Genomic DNA, 16,577 nt, shown 5'->3' with positions numbered 1-16,577 from the left:
TAATAGAATCACAATCTGAGGTAGCCTGATGCTTTATAAAGGACTGCATTATAATTTTATTATCACTATTAGCAGTCAGAGCACTTCCCACTTTGAATGCAAAGCATTTATTAAAATTAACCAATTAATTCTTAGCAGAGGTTAAATAACTTGCTCAAGGTTCTGAAGTTGTAATATTATATTCAGAATGAGACCCCAGGAGTTGTTGATCAGGATGTCAACAAATATTCCTGCAAGTATGTGAGATGCTCTTCTTTGGCAGCATAATAAGTCTGTGGACAGTGTCATTAAAATGACAAATCCAACAGAGTAATAAATTTAGGATCTATTAGATGTGAGTCGGCAAGGTTCAATGAACCTGATGTTCTGTCAAAATTGTATCTAGCATATACAAAATCTTTTCTCTATAAATGAAGGAATGACAGAATGGTTCATTACAGTGCCTAATTAAAGGTCCATTAGTGGGAGGTAAAACATCAGTTCTTAGTTGTGCTGAGTAAAAACATTTTACAACTCTAATAGCAATATAAAATCCTGAAGTCTGAAATGCAAATTAATTTTAACAGCAGCAGCCCAGGAAGGAGAGACAGAGATAAATAATGGCAAAACTGAAATTAAATATTTTTTAAGCAAGTTGTTCAGGAACAAATATAGCTACATTTCACACTATTCTGAGGCAAGTTTTTCTAGGTAAGTGAAAACAAATAAATAAGCATAGCAGTTTGCATTTAAACCAAGGTGTTAAGTGTGAGGTCAACAATATCTGAGGTTATTTGTAATTAAATGATAATAACCTTAGGGCAAAAGTGCCCATTAGAACCAACTCAATCTGTGTCTAAGAACAAGATAGTCAAATTAAATAACAATCTGCTCATCCTCTCATTGAGAGTTTTGAAGTCCTCTAGTAATGTGCTTGGGAACCATTATAATTTCAATTAGAACTCAACTTATTAGAAATGCACCTGTATGGCTTACTCCCACTGGTTCCAGTTAAGTATAGACATTAAAAAAACATCTCTAGTTTATAAAGTTAGCAGTACCTGACAAAAATCCAAAGATATAATGTGTTGTAATTGATATTAGAACCACCACCTGTCAAGTAAGTTAGAAAGAGTTAAGCATTGTTGATATGGGACTACTGTATTTGCTGACATAATGGGATTATTTTTGACATTTACCTCTTTGTCTTCTTAGATAGCTTTGTTCTGTCAGTCAGTTGGTCAGTGAACATCTCCAATGTTTATCAAGAGTCTGTCTTTATGTTAGGTATTAAGACATAGTCATGTTAGAAACATTTCCTGTTCTCGAAGAACTTTCAGTGTATTGTGTGGCTCAGAAAAGGAAACAGGTTATTACAAGACAGTTTAGTGAAACATGGAGGTTACAAAAACCTACAGAAAGAATATGAATTTCAGCCTAAAGGAGGGATTTCTTAAAGGAAGAGATGTCTGAGTCCAGAAAAAGAAGCTAGCTAAATGAAAAGGAGAAATTATGAAGGGAAAAAAGCACAGAAGGAAACACTTTTGGAATTTATCTTTTCTCTCTTATTTGACTTTCCTGGGGGTAGAACAGCAAGTCAATTAACATATACTGAACATATCAATGTATTGCAGGGATACATACCATGCTCTAATATTTTGCCTATGAATGTGTAGTATTTCAACAAATACTCAAATAACCCTTTGAGATTAATGTTACTAATATAACTTTGAAAGTACCAAAAAAATGAGATTAAGTGGTTTTCCTAATCTTTCACACTAGAGAACATGTGAGCCACAATCTGTAGCCTTGTGGATCTGACTCAAAAATTATGCTTCTAAAGGCAAATTGTTCTGCCATTTGATATTCTTCCCATCCTATTGCTTCTTTGATAGGGTCACTATCAAAACATTCAAAGCTCAAGTGGCACATTGGCTCAATCTGGTCTTTTAATTATCCACTCTATTAAAAAGAGGTAGTAATAAAATGTTTAATCTTGGGCTGCTTATGTCTATGGCAGGACCAGGTAGAAGAGACCAAAGATTTTTGAAAATTACTAAGAACACACAATAGAACATTTGCAGTTGCTCTTATTAGTATGAAGATAAATTTCAACTGGGCTTTGAACCTGAGGAATCCTTATACGGAAATTGAAACTACCAGTGGATTCTACTGTCACATATAACTAAATAGAACCAATAACAATGATAATAATAAAGTAATCTAGAGATGGTTTAAAGCATAAAAAAGTTAAACATTTCTTCAGTGTTTAAATCACAGCTGGAGTAGCAAGATATTTGAAGCCCTGTCTACTTAGTATCCCCAAATTCTTTTGTCTTGGTGAACAAGAAACCCTTCAGGTAATTATCACTCTCACTTGGATTGCTGCTACACATTCTTCTATGCCTGGTTTCTCCTATTGTTGAAAATCTGTGTATTGCCTCCCAAATGCACTCCTAGTACCTCAGTTGATTGACACATGAGAGCCTCCATGCCAGCTCAGCCTTTCTAATCCCCATTTTGTCTTAGCTCCTCTTTGAATCTCAGCTAGAATCTCAGCTCTTTCTTTTTTTTTTTTTTTTTGGTTTGTTTTTTCGCCCACACTGTGTCATATTATTCGCCTTCTTGATTGTCTGCTTGGTTAGAACATAAAATGGTCAAATTGTTTTGCATACCTCATCAATCTTGTAAGTGTACCCAGCATGTGGAATTTAGATATTTGAATGTATGTAAACACAGTTTTGTTTTGTTTTTGTTTACTGAAAAGATCCCATCCAATTCAAAGAACAGGGCAAATTGTGGGCCATCTTTCCTTTCCAGCTCATTTAGATCTGTGGTCCATGCTTGTGATTTCAGTTTGAGTAGTCAAAAAACAGAATTAGGTTTAAATTTATGTGTATGAAGGAAATGGACAAATTATTTTTTTTCATTTGATAGTGGTAAAGAATGGTTAGCTAAGGGGAAGATAATGTGATTATTGTAGTTATTCTTTACTCTAGATTTCTTAGAAGAAAGTGACAGGGTTTTAAAAATATAGTTGAAGACAATTTTGATCCAACAGTAAAACTAAAATTACTGAAAATGGATATTTCCTATAACAGCATGCCTTCATTTAAATGAAATGTAAAAATAATAAGAGGAAAACATTTTGGGCAAATGTGATAATATAAAAATGGAATTTATTCAAAAATGAGATAGATCTTTTGAAACAGTAAGCCATATGTTAGTCAAACTACACATTTTTATTATTAAAACTAATTTATTCAATTGATATGTTTTAAACACTTGAATCATACATTAATCTAGGTATTTAGGATATGTCAGTATAAGGTTTCTGTAAAGACCTTTCTTTTACATTCTATTTGATAAATAGAAAATCAACTAAAATACCTTTTTACATTGAGAGAGACAAAACTACAACTTAGAGTAGTATAGTCAAAAGGATCCATGAAGGATCAAAGTGGACTTTGTTTCATAATTGCAGAAGTATACCAGTATGTTTTATGCAATTAAGTTTCAAATCCCAACAGCATTTTTGACAATAGTATATTTGTAAAGTTAACTATCACTTCTATCTCACATATCTTGCATTTGGAATTTTGGTAATTATGTTTAGCAATTTCACTAAACATCACTGGAAACCATCTTTAAAGATGCTTAATCACTCATGCAGGCATGACAGCAGCCATTTGTTTTTATGCAGCTTCACTTGATCTAGAGACAACTCTGATATCACAATACCCTCAGAACAGCATGTTATCCCTTGCTAATGCCAAGATCATTTCATCTTCTACCTTTGTGTCATATTAACAGCAAAGACAGGTTTGATCTCTTTCCATCCAACTCAGAAAGAAGTATACACAAATTAATACAAAGACAATGAAAGGGCAGTCCTAAGACCACTTGATTAAAGGCTGAAAATAACCTGTTACACAAGTACCAGTAACCTTCTAAAGAACTGGCTTTGAAATAAATTGGCAAGTGCTCCTTTAGAAGCTCCCCATACACACTAAAAAATAATGCAAAGCTTTTCATTGTAGAAACATCCATTATGATTCTGCTGTACTTGGCATTAAGCAAACTGCATGAATTCATGAATAATTATCTACAAACAAAATTGGGTATTTGAAAACAATATAGTACATAAAACATGCCCAGACCAACACATAAAATCAAATAAAAATATTTACTGGAGGCTTACTTTCAACCAAATAAATTGTTTCTAGTTAAATTCCTCTACTATTACCATTCTTAAAAACAAACATAGCTGGGCATGGTGGCACATGCCTATAATATCAGCAGCTAGGGAGGCTGAGACAGGAGGATCACAAGTTCAAATCTAGCCTCAGCAGTTTAGTGAGGTCCTAAGCAACTTAGCAAGACCTTGTCTCAAAATTTAAAAAGAGGGGAGGTTGGGGATGTAGCTTAATAGTCAAACATCCTTGGGTTCAACACCTGATACAAAAAGAAAAACATCAAATATAAATTGAAGAGTGATTTTTTTTAAAGGTAGTGATTTAGCCATTACATACCTGTAATCCCAGCTACTTGAGAGGCTGAGACAGGACGATCACAAATTCAGGGCTAGTCTTGGAAAGTTAGTGAGACTGTGTCTCAAATAAATGAAAGAGCTGGGTTTATAGTCCAGAATGCTTGCCCGGCCTGGGGAGGCCCTAGGTTAAATCCCAAGATCCTCAAAAAGAAACAAAACAAAACAAAAAGACAAAGAAAAATTTAAAATATTAACTGACATGTTTTGAATAAGATCCCTTGAGTAAAAAATCTTTAAATGCTGTATATAGGTAATAATGAGTGTACTGCATTCCACTATTGTCATGTATTTAAAAAATAAATTAAAAAAAAAAAGTACACACTCCTGGATCTAAAAGCACCAATAAAGAATGATGGCCCCCACAAAAAAATCTTTAAATGCTTTGAAGAGAAGAAATATTTTTCCTATTTTATCATTAATATCAATATCATATCCTTCATGTTTAACAATTAAAGACGTTAGCACCATTAATTAGTATTATTAGCCCATCAAGCAAAAAAAAAAAAAAAAAAAAAAAAAAAAAGAACCTTTTTGGTAGTTAATATTCTGCTAGAAACATTTTCTCATTTTCTATCTAACCTGATTATTGGTAAGAATGGCAAGAGAGATTATGAGCCAGTATGCTCTCTTCAGCAGAATTTAAAATTCCTGTGTCTTAAAATTAGGGCTTCTGAATCCCGTAGTTTAAAAAAGATAAAAAATAAAAAACCACACACACAGAAAGAAGAATGATTTATAATGTACCCTGTGGTTATGTAACCCATCAAATAGAGAATATAGCAGGTAGAATAAATCTGTAAAATACTTTGTTCAATTTAATTCTCATTAATGTAAAATTATAAGCATTATAAATCTGATTTGATAAAAATATATATTTTAAAATTTATTAACTTTTTCAACACATGAAATAACAATAAAAATAGCAAAATTAAGTAAAAAGGGAATGCCAGAGATATCCAGTAGATTTTTATTACAATATAAGTGCTCAATTTTATATTGAAAAATTACCCTTAAAAAAAATCCATCTATCCTAGGTTGCCTCATAGGATCACATAAACTTAAGTCTGGGACACACTGAGAATAGAAAGTGACTTGCTTTAGAATAGCACTGGAAGATTAGTTCAAAATTCAAGTGTCTAAATTTTAATGAAAATCTGATTTTCAATTTAGTGACTAATTTGTATTCTGATTTGAAAATTGAGAGAGTCTATACTAATTATCTGAGGGCCATCAGTCCTTAAAATTGAATTGATAGGAATGAATCAGCATAATGGCAGAAACACACAAAAAAATGTGTAACAAGTAATGAATGACATCTTATGTGTCTAGCCATCCGTCTATCATTTCTGCTCCTATTGTCTGTTTGCAAGGTACAGGACTGGAGGAAAACTTGAGAGAAGACACATAGAAGTACATAAGCATTTTGATTTGAAAGAAGGAAGAAAGTGAGAATTAGAGGGAGAAGAAAAAGAAAAAGGATAGTAACGAAAGAGACAGGGAAAGAAGGATGGACAGAAAGAAGGGAGAAAGAGAGGGAGAGCTAAAGACAATGGTAAGACAGAAAGAAGAAAAATTGGGCAGACAGGGATGGTGTAGTTGGGCTTTATGTTTCTTTCCACTCAGGCTAAAAGATGATGACAGTAACTTTTTTCATGATGCACCCCTCTGAGATGATCTTTTCCATGATTACCTTCTATTCAGAGTACCCTGCCTGCCATTTTTTTATGAAAAACTTCCCAGTTTCTAAAAATGTGTTACTACTTTTTGCTCTGAATTACCTTTTTTTTTTTAAAAAAAAAATAGTTAATTGTATTGGTTAATGAAAATGCCCTTGATCTTGATTTTTGTCAATCATGTTAGCAATGAGGATTGCGTTTTCAGCACTCAAGGGTCATGGAAAATGCTCACACAGTAAACATTATGGACATAGAGGATACCAATAAATGTATTACATTAAAATTTATTGAACCTTAACACAGACTCAGTGTTCTGATGGAGAATTCAGGGCCTTACTGGGACAGTGCTTTCTTTGTCTGTGGTCACAGAGGTAGTGCCTACATCTGCATACTTCCTGCTGTTTCCTTTAAGGCCATCATATGCTTACTCACTTACTGATTCATCTGATCATCCATATTTAGCTGTCATCTGCAACTCAACTTGCTCACAAGTCTCAAATTACTCTCTATCACTTTATAAATAGTTACTTGCTAAAGCTGTTTATAACTAGTCTGGTTTAAAAATAGACACTCAACCCAGAACATTGTTTCTAAGTAAAATTCATGGATATTTAAACAGGTTTCTCTGATATTGGAAAAAAAAAAAAAACATTGTCATGATAGTCTTACGGGTTGATATTTGACTATTTCTAAAATTACTGATACTATCATTGTTCATATACATTTTGCAACAGCAGTCTCTCAAAAATCTAAGTGCTGATCCTTTTTAAATCTCACTTCAGATGCTCACTCAGATCAAATATTTGATAATTTAGATTTCTGATAGTAATATTTTTCCTCCACCTGTACACTCAGAAATGGCACTATTTTCTCACAATAGGTTTTTTTATTATTTCTTTATTTTGTCTTTTCTATAGAAACATTTCAGTTATAAATACTATTTTAGTAATAAATTATAAAATGCTAATTTTCTTAAATACACCATCCTGATGAAAATTTATCAGCTCTAATCAGAGTTTTCACAAATTTTTCTCCTAGTGAATATTTAATTGGCATACCTGGATTTAGTGTTTGCCTACTTTATTAAATTTATATCTGAAATTAGAAGATAGATTTTAAAAATATGCAATAAGTTGAATTATTAAAATATCTTTGGCTGTGTAAATTATCCGAGGAATATAAAGAAGGATAAATTTTAATATTTTATAATTCTGGGTTTTTTTCTTTAATTTACTGATTTAATCCTTCAAAGACAACATTCAGAATTCTAAGCAAATTTGTCTAAGTTAGTTTTTGTCTTTTGCCTGCTAAGCTATTCTATGTGGAAAACCATCTCTTGCTTGATGCTAGGTATCTTTAGGGAAGGAAAGACCACCATCATTGTTGTTAACATATTTAAGAATCTCAACACTTTACAAAATACCTTCCAAATGTTTTCAGCCTAAATTAAATGTAAGTGAGTAGTCATGATTCAGGCATATTTTACTTAGTGATTTCCTGGCTGTCATTTTGTTTTTGAATGCATCTGGGATGTCCAAAAGTTGATCCTGCATGTTAATGAATAGACCATATCATGTTTCTTTCATGTATGAAAAGTTTATGCAGTGAAGAAATGATAAATATCCAAATATCCAACTTGGGTTGGGATAGGAGTATAAGAATGTCACTTGAAATCTGAACCTCTGGCTTAGGTGTGAGATTGTTGACTGGCCCTGAGCTCTGAGATTACAGGGTTTGGTTACATTATGCAGATTTTCTTGTGTCTTCTGCTTTTGCTGTACTTTGAGATTTTCACTGGTGATTAGGCACTAAGACATCTGATATGGGCCACTTTTCGTTTCAAATACACACAAAGGAAAAAGAACAACAGAAATATTCAAAATGTTTTACAGAATTTTTTCTAAGTAAGCATATGAAGTATTGAATAAGAAAAATCATAGTTCATTTATGAGAATTAGACCAATTTGGGTTTGAAATTCCAATCTCTTTTTTATTTGTGTGTGATCTTTTACAACTTGATTAAATCCTCTGAGCCTTGTTTTATTCGCCTATAAATGATTGATAACATCAATAATGGACATCTATTCCTGGCATGAAGAAAAGATTTAACATGTTTATCAGCAGCATAATCATTATTTCTACCCTTTTACTCAAAACAGGTTGTAATTGGCTTTGATGATATAAAGGGGGCATTGTTCAGGATCTCTGAGTGAGGAAGCCATCATGACAATCTTGGCATGATTTAGTTTAAGTAACTCAGTGCCTCAGTTCATACATGACCAAAATATATAGTAGAAACAGTAATCAAGTAACTCAAGTGAGTCCACATTTTTAGCATGCAGAAGTGCTAGACTTCCATGTCTCTCATATTCTGGTTATTTTTGTTTTTCTCTTAATAAGTCTTCTGGTATAGTGCTCATCAAAAATTTCAAAAATACTATGGTTGGCTGTCCTAGAAATTCTTCTTCATTTTACAAAAACATGGAAGCTGCTATAAACCTCTCTCGAGGGAGAATACCAACAGAATTCATAGAACCTACTGCTCCTAGGACACACCTAAAGAGTAAGGGGAATGCCTACGAGTATGCATTGTGGCATTTACCTAGTCTTCATGTTGAATGTGATCTTATCCTCCTTTTAATTTACTGTTTTTATGTGTGTGTTTGTGTGTGCGAAATCCTAAATGATCAAATGCTCAATTAATCATGAATCAAACCAATTTACAGAACTAATTTTTTAAAGGCCAGACCAAAATTCAGTGAATTAGAACAATTAGTATACATTCATACAGTTCTATAATTAGTTCCCCTTGAATAACTGGACTGTATTATTGGTCAAAAACTCTCCAGGTACCCCATTATTTTTAACTGAATAGTTTCAGCCCTGTTTAGTTAGTATTGTTTCAGTTTGGTTTTCTTTTCTTTTAATTTCACACTTCACTAACATAATTTGAAGAGCACAGTTGCAAATATAAGTTAATAGCTAAATTCCTTGGCAATTTCTTTTCAATAGAAGGGAATATTTGGAAAAGTAGTTAAATACAGTGACTTTATAAATATCTGGCTCACAATGAATACTCATAACTCTGTATATACCCCGACACATGTACCTATTTTTATGTAGTCTATTATGGTGAATGATTACATGAAGAAGTGTTTCCTTGAATTTCTCATTGTTTGAAAAGGAAAGATTGAGAAATAATTAAAAGAAGGATGGAATGCAATAATGACCTCCCTTGAAAATTACTTCATTTCTGTTACAGAGAATAGCCGTTCACTTATTCTCCAGCTAGGTAAGCTAATTATCATATGAATACTCTGCAATTATACATTCATCATTGTCCTTTCCATTATGTGATTATTTGCTGCTAGTAGGTAGCTCTTATTGTAATTGCCCTACAGAGATTATAGCAACTTTTATATTGTGAATATAAAGTGTTATTATATAATTTCATGATAATCACTACTGTCTTAGCACATATTAATTTCATTTCCTTATTGGTTCATCTTATTGTAGGCAGAACACTTTAATTGTTAGACCATTCAGATCAGTAAAATGCTCAAATATTATGAGATAGCACATCCCATAGAAAGGTAAACTTCACTTTGTTGATAATAATATGTGTAAGCTTTGGCCAAACATTCAGATCTATTTTGATTCCTATTTTCTTCTTGTCTTAACTTTACAATGGTCCGCTCCCTGGGACCATTGTGTTTCTAGGCTCTCACTGAAGTTCCTAGTACACAATTATATGTATGTATGTGCTCAGCGAGTAATAAGTAGTAAATCCCTCACTTCCATTTCATCTCATGACCAACTTGATCATGTTGTTTAAAAGATGATAGACTATGTTGTTCTCTCAGTTTTCATTTCCATAAATTTATGCTATTCCTTCTTGAACACTTATTGACCAATCTAGCTAGATTCTTCTATTTTCAGAGTCTTCATTCCCTCTCTTCTATCTTCAATTCCTTCCCTATTTTATTCCTTTCAACAACAAAAATAAATAAAATTATTTCTCACCTATATTTTTTCTCTGATCTGTCTTCTATCAGTATAGTGTATTTTTAAAATGTTTTTGTAACGAAAATAATTACTAAACTATATTAAAAATTTGAAAAGCAATGTTTTTTTTGTGTGAAAGAGGAGGGTGTGGTTTTGTGTGTGTGTGTTTGTGTGTGTGTGTGTGTGTGTGCAGGCGTGCATGTGCATATAATGCCAGGAAATAAAAGGCAACACCTTTGCCACAAACCTTGATACTAAGCAACCACCAACATATCTAACCCAGATCATTTTCCATTATTTAAAGAATTCATTGTTTTTATTTAGTTGCGTCTACTGTTTCCTATTCAGCAGCATTTCACTTAAGAATAATAAATATGAAAAAGAATCAGAATGCTATAAAATTGTGCAAAGGTAAGTTACTAGGAACAATTGATACTTCTAATAATAAATGAATCTTTAATAAAATAAATACATATTTTGCATATTAAACTGTGATTATATCTTTTAGAATGATTACATTTAAAATGGTTTTAAAGCATTTTGGGTGCTTAACTTGGTAACCTTCATGGAATAATTATTTTCTAGTGTATTGGGACATGGAACGTGTTCCTCAGGAAACCCCAAGCTACTATGTTACTTCAGACTTTACTTGGTTAGTAGCACAATCCTAAGAATCAACATGAATAATTTCAAACCAAAGAAGCCTTCTCATATGCTATTATTCATATTTAGCTAAATTAGTAAACAAATTTATGCTGGATTGGAAAGTGCTAATAAAGTACTCCTTTAATTAGATAAAATCTAAAGTGATTCCTAGAATTTAAATATGAATGTGTAGTAATTATTTGAAATTTGCAGACAGGTGACACTGATGAGAATACAGCAGATATTTATATAATTTTAAGGAGATGCTTGTAATTCAAAGTAAATTATGACTGAGGAGGGAGATATTAAGGTGGTATTCCAATAATTGATTAAGCATTGCAGTCATGATATTGAGACAGTTGGAACAGAAGCTAGATTTTGGTTGAACTGCACAATTTTAAAATACCACCATCAGATCCTTCTGATTCTTTCCTAGACTGCCATGTAGCATGTGTCATGGTAATGCTTTTAAAAGCAGAGAATACTTTGCTTTCTAGTTTACAAGTATCTGATACTTGTTTGGTAGCCTAAATACCAATCACTAAATTTCCTTATTAAGTAAGATCTTCTTTCTCCTGTGTTCATTAGTCTTGGAGTTGAAAATAAGTGTAAAGGATTTGAGACAAAAATAAAATAAAATTGGAAAGGAGGAGGAAGGGAAGGAGGAAAGAAGGAAAATGGGGAAGGGGCAAGGACAGTAATATGTAATTGAAGAATTAACTCTAGAAACCAAACAGGTGCAGAAAGCAATACAGCAAAATATATAGCTCAGCAGTTTCCAGGTGCTTCAAATCTTAAGCAAAGTAGCAGGAGATAGATTTTCACAGATAGGCTCTGGTGAGCATATTTACCAAGGCTGGAGTACAATAAGAAACTCTGCTCCTGAAATTCAACTCAGCATAGATTGTTAAGCATGGAACTGGGGAAAAAAATGAAATGTCTTCCAATTTCAATATATCTAGAGAAAGGTTCAGCTCCCAAAATGATTTCTGCCTTTTTAGAAGGAGAATGTTGCTTGACATAACAACATGAAATTTATAATTTATACTACACTTTATTAAAGTGTAATTCTAATATCACCTTATTCCACTATTTTATTATATACAAACACTTCTTTCTGCTCTTTGGATTTCATTTTTATGCCTTGAAAAATAATGTGCATCTGATATGCTGAGGAAAAAATATAGCAATAATGGTGGGATATTTCCTTTAAATATAAAAACTGGGCCATGAATTTTTAAAAATAATGAGTATGAAGAGAAAAACTACTTAGACTAATTAGCAAAATAAACTAGAACTGCAAAAACATGCTAATGTAACTAATTTTCATTTAAGTTGAAAAAACAAGTTCCATTGAAGCATATGCAGAAGATTAGAAAACCACAAGGATACCATATAATAAATTATCATTAGGTAACACATTGATGTAAACCAACATTAAGGTCAAGAAAAATCATTCTCAGCACCCTAAATCCTCCCCAATGTTCTTCTTACTTCTCCCAAAATAACTGGATGATTTCTCAAACCATTGATATATTTTGCCTTTTGTACTTAATGTAAGTAAAAGTTTTGCCTTTTGTATTTCATGTAAGTAAAAAAAATGGTATGTATTTTATGTTTCTAGCTTTGTTCTCTCAATAGTGTTTTGGGGAGATTTCCCCATTTGTTGTATAGAGAGATAATGTTCCATTGTGTTTGTGAGTATACGTACATTTCATGGTATGAGTGTATCAAAGGCCATTCATTTTTCTTGTTGTATAATTTCTAAAATGTGTGCTCAGCATATTCAGTACGTTTCCTATACATTCAAGCATGCTTCTCTTTTAGGCATATGTGAAGAGTGGTAGTGCTAAGCTATAAGGTGTGGGTATATTCAAGTTCAGCAAATGCTTCCCACTCTTTTCCAGATTTGTTGAACCAGTATTCATTCCTACTAATTGTGGAGGAATGTTTATGCTATTGCTTTATTGTCCATTTGCTGGGTGTGGATAGTATTCCATTCTAGTGTTAATTTGTTTTTCCTTGATCACTTATGGATAGTGTACATCACATCTTTTAAAGCTTCATAAAAGACATTTAATTTGTGCATAAAAATTACTTGTATTTTGCATATTGTAGGTAAGTTTTTTACTTTGCTCTTTAGCATTCTAGCTTAAGTGTAAACTGTTTAGTTTTGTGGTGTGCTACTGGGCAGTCATTAGCCTTCAGAACATTAACTCATTTTTTTTCTACATTCTCAAGTTTTCTCAGAAATATAATCATAAAAGTAAAAGATTTTCAAAAATTTCAGATTAAAAGTTTATATTTTGGTATGGTTATCAGCTTTAGCCAAGAAATAAGCTATTTAGATTTAATCAAATTCATTTATAATAGAACTGTGGCAAACTAGAACATTCTCTCCAGATCATCATTTCTTTCTTTCCCAACCTCCTGAATTCTAGTTCCTTAATGAGTGTCATGGGAATCATGGAGGCCTATGAATGATAATCTAGAAATGGACAGCAGGGAAGGTATTGAAATTTTGTAGCATCTGCAGATAAAACCCCTATATTGTTCTAATTATCCACCACATCAAACTTTGAAGATGACAGAATGAAATTATATTGGAAAGATGCATTAAGACATTTGTTCTATCAGACAGCTGAACCAAGAACAATAGGTGAAATTTTAAAGAGATTACACACTAAAAGAGATCTGTGTCATTAAGAGGTGTCTAGCAACCTACCTAATGAAGATTGTTCTTCAGAGATTATTTTGCACTGAATGACAGTCTGTAGTAGATGATCACATAGACCTCTGTTAAATTACTCTTCATTAAAACAATACAATTTATTTGGTATAGCCCATATCTGCCAAGCTAGAACAACTACAAACCCACCCCCCAAAAAATGCACAGAGACAAACACTGACTTAATTTTTGGACCTCCAAGTCTATAACGTTTTGAAAGTGCTACTTTCCTTATATACAGTCGAAACCTTTATTAATAGGCTTAAATATTGAATCTAAATGAGGGTGTTTGGCATAATATAAGAGCAAGAATAAAAATGCTTGAAATAAATTTCCATAAATATGAAGCAAGCCTGTCAATAAGTGTAATATCTGTCTGATTTAATAAAGAAATAGATAAACATAGAAACATGAGAATCATAAATGATGTTTTAATTTTCTACACCAACCATAATTGTCATACATCAGGTTAAAGTTTCCAAATTGAGATTTTTATATTAGCTAATCTCATTTAATATTGTTTCACAGTTATATACCTAAATGGAGATTGCTGCTTCTAAGCACAATGTCTAGGATCAAGTTAATCAGTTCTTTTACTAAAATTATTTGTATTGTAAATTTTGATGTTTTAAATTTGGTGTTATATTCATTATAACTAGTATACAGACTTGTCTGCTTTTCAGAAGACTAATTTAAAGTTAGAATTGCTGTTAAATTATTGAATGTCTTTTGCTGCATTATGCATATTTTCCAGATATAGAAATGTTTGGGGAAAGTAGTCCTTTGTCATTGAAAGAAGAAAGTTGATCTGCAATGCCCAGTCAGAAACATCTTTTAAACAAGGGGCTTAGATTACAGGGCAGTTTCCCTCTAGCTGATGGGCAGATTAACTATATCACCTTTCAGGGGGCCAATAGCATAGATGTCTACTAACACTTCCCACCCATGTTGGATCAGCTAGTTTCCAGTTCTCTTTGAATTTTTGGAGAGGCTTGGTTTGCCCAAGCTTTTGGAAAATGCATGAATTTTGGTACCTATAAAGAGAGGCTTCTTACCCCAGCACTAGGGCAAGGAGCAAGGGTAAGAGTCTTCCATTCACCATATGCTACTTTGTTCTCTGGATTAAAAGAAGTCAGAGGGGGCAAACATAAATGACATGTAAGGAGACCTTGAGCATTTCAGCTCATTTTGTACTTTAGTTATAGTGTTCATTGAAAGAAAAATTAAGCAACTCTCTTTTAAGTTTTATCATTCAGAACTGAGTTTGTCACCTAATAATTTATCAAGATAATCCTCTCCTTTTAGTCAGATTGCATGATGCCTAACTTGGACAAAAGATGAATCAATAGCATTATTAGAGAAGACTAGTTGCATATTATTATGAGTTGCTTGTATAAATTATTCTACCTATTTATCGACTACTTTTTAAATATGAAATGAAATAGTAACATTTCTTCCATGACTGAATAAAAATGTCTGTTAGCATAATTTGGTTGTTTGGCTATACTTTTTCCTAGATGTGTGTCATCACTATTGTGTGCATTCTGAATCATGTACTATTGGGGATGATGGAAGTGTTGAGTGTGTCTGTCCACCACGCTACGAGGGACCAAAATGTGAGGTTGACAAGTGTGTAAGATGCCATGGGGGACACTGCATTATAAATAAAGACAATGAAGATATATTTTGCAAGTAAGTGGATATGCAAGTTAATCTGCAATAGAGTATGAAAACCATGTGTATTACTTTTGTTCTCAAAATCTATATATGGCAATCATTGTATTTTATATTTGTCTAAAGATGAAGTCATTTCAGTTAAATACAAATTTACTCCAAACCTGCTATAAGCATCTGAAGAACATGAAAATCTATCATTTAACAATATTCCTAAGAGTAAGTAAAAAAATAGTGAAATGCAACATATTTTCACAAATTTATGTGTAAAATTGTTCAATTCATATAGTTCAGGCTTTTAATTCTTTCATCATTATTAACACAGTGAGTGAGTTAGCATTTCTACTGATATAAATCAATCTTTGGGAGAGAAGCCAAATACCTGTATAATGAAAATAAGCATTACCTTTTTTTTTTCTCAATCTGCCTTTGAACATTATGGTCCAAAATAAATAGAGGGAATAATGTGTTCCTGGAAGCAACTACAACAAAAATGTCCAAGTTTGACTTCTCTTACATTGCCTTTTGACCTTTGGCTTTGAGATTAACTGAATGGAAAACAGAACATAGTGGCTAAAGGGTAATGCCATTCTGTTTCTATCATGAAACAAGTTTATACTGCAGAGGTTAGAGATCAATCCTCACTCCAAACTACTTTTAACAGCCTTTTAAAAGAAGGGCTTATAAAGTACTGGATTCTGTCACATGCCTTGCTTAGGAGTAAAATAAATGAGAATATGAGATAGATAGCATGCTATAAAGAGTCCATGCACAGATTCCACTGGGAACTTGAGGAGGGTGCCACATGAGTTATGTTGCTCTCCCAAACAAGGCCCAATAAAATTTAATTACAGACAGAACCAACGTTTTTCTTTCTTTTTTTTTTTCTTACTCTCTTTTTAGAATTTAATCTAAATATGATTTGTGTTTTATTTATGAATGACATTTACTCAAAACAGCAAATTGGGTCATTTGAAAGTACATTATTTTTTAAGTAATTGAAAATATGACTTATATATAAAAGCATGTCTTTAATAATTACATAAAAGCAAAACATGCTTTCATATAAACTACCCAAATGGTGATTGTTCATTAAGCTCATCATTTGTTTGTGAGAAAACTTAAGTGGGATGAGACTTAATTTCAATTATTAGGAGTACTTTTTCTTCATGTCCAGTGTACCTTATCCAAATGAGCTTTAGTACCTTCTTTAAAATTCTGTTCACTTACACGTGGAATCATGGCTTTAAACCAAAAATTCATGTGCAAGTTGCCTTAGAAAAGCTCATTCAGAGATAAACACCTTGTGTCCATTGTA

At 32.4% G+C, this 16,577-nt stretch overlaps 1 protein-coding gene across 1 annotated transcript in view; it reads left to right on the top strand.

Annotated features, from left to right (window-relative positions):
* The window catches only part of Lrp1b (LDL receptor related protein 1B), a 1,492,917-nt gene that overhangs the window by 1,437,124 nt on the left and 39,216 nt on the right, over positions 1 to 16,577 (top strand). The window contains exon 85 of the mRNA XM_077794359.1: positions 15,103 to 15,277. Coding sequence (XP_077650485.1) covers positions 15,103 to 15,277 — 175 coding nt within the window. The remainder of the gene's footprint in view (positions 1 to 15,102; positions 15,278 to 16,577) is intronic.

This window comes from Urocitellus parryii, chromosome 1, assembly GCF_045843805.1.
Source record: "Urocitellus parryii isolate mUroPar1 chromosome 1, mUroPar1.hap1, whole genome shotgun sequence".
NCBI classification, from domain to species: domain Eukaryota; kingdom Metazoa; phylum Chordata; class Mammalia; order Rodentia; family Sciuridae; genus Urocitellus; species Urocitellus parryii.
Note: the sequence above shows the minus strand (reverse complement) of the source record. Positions and strands in the feature narration are given on the sequence as shown.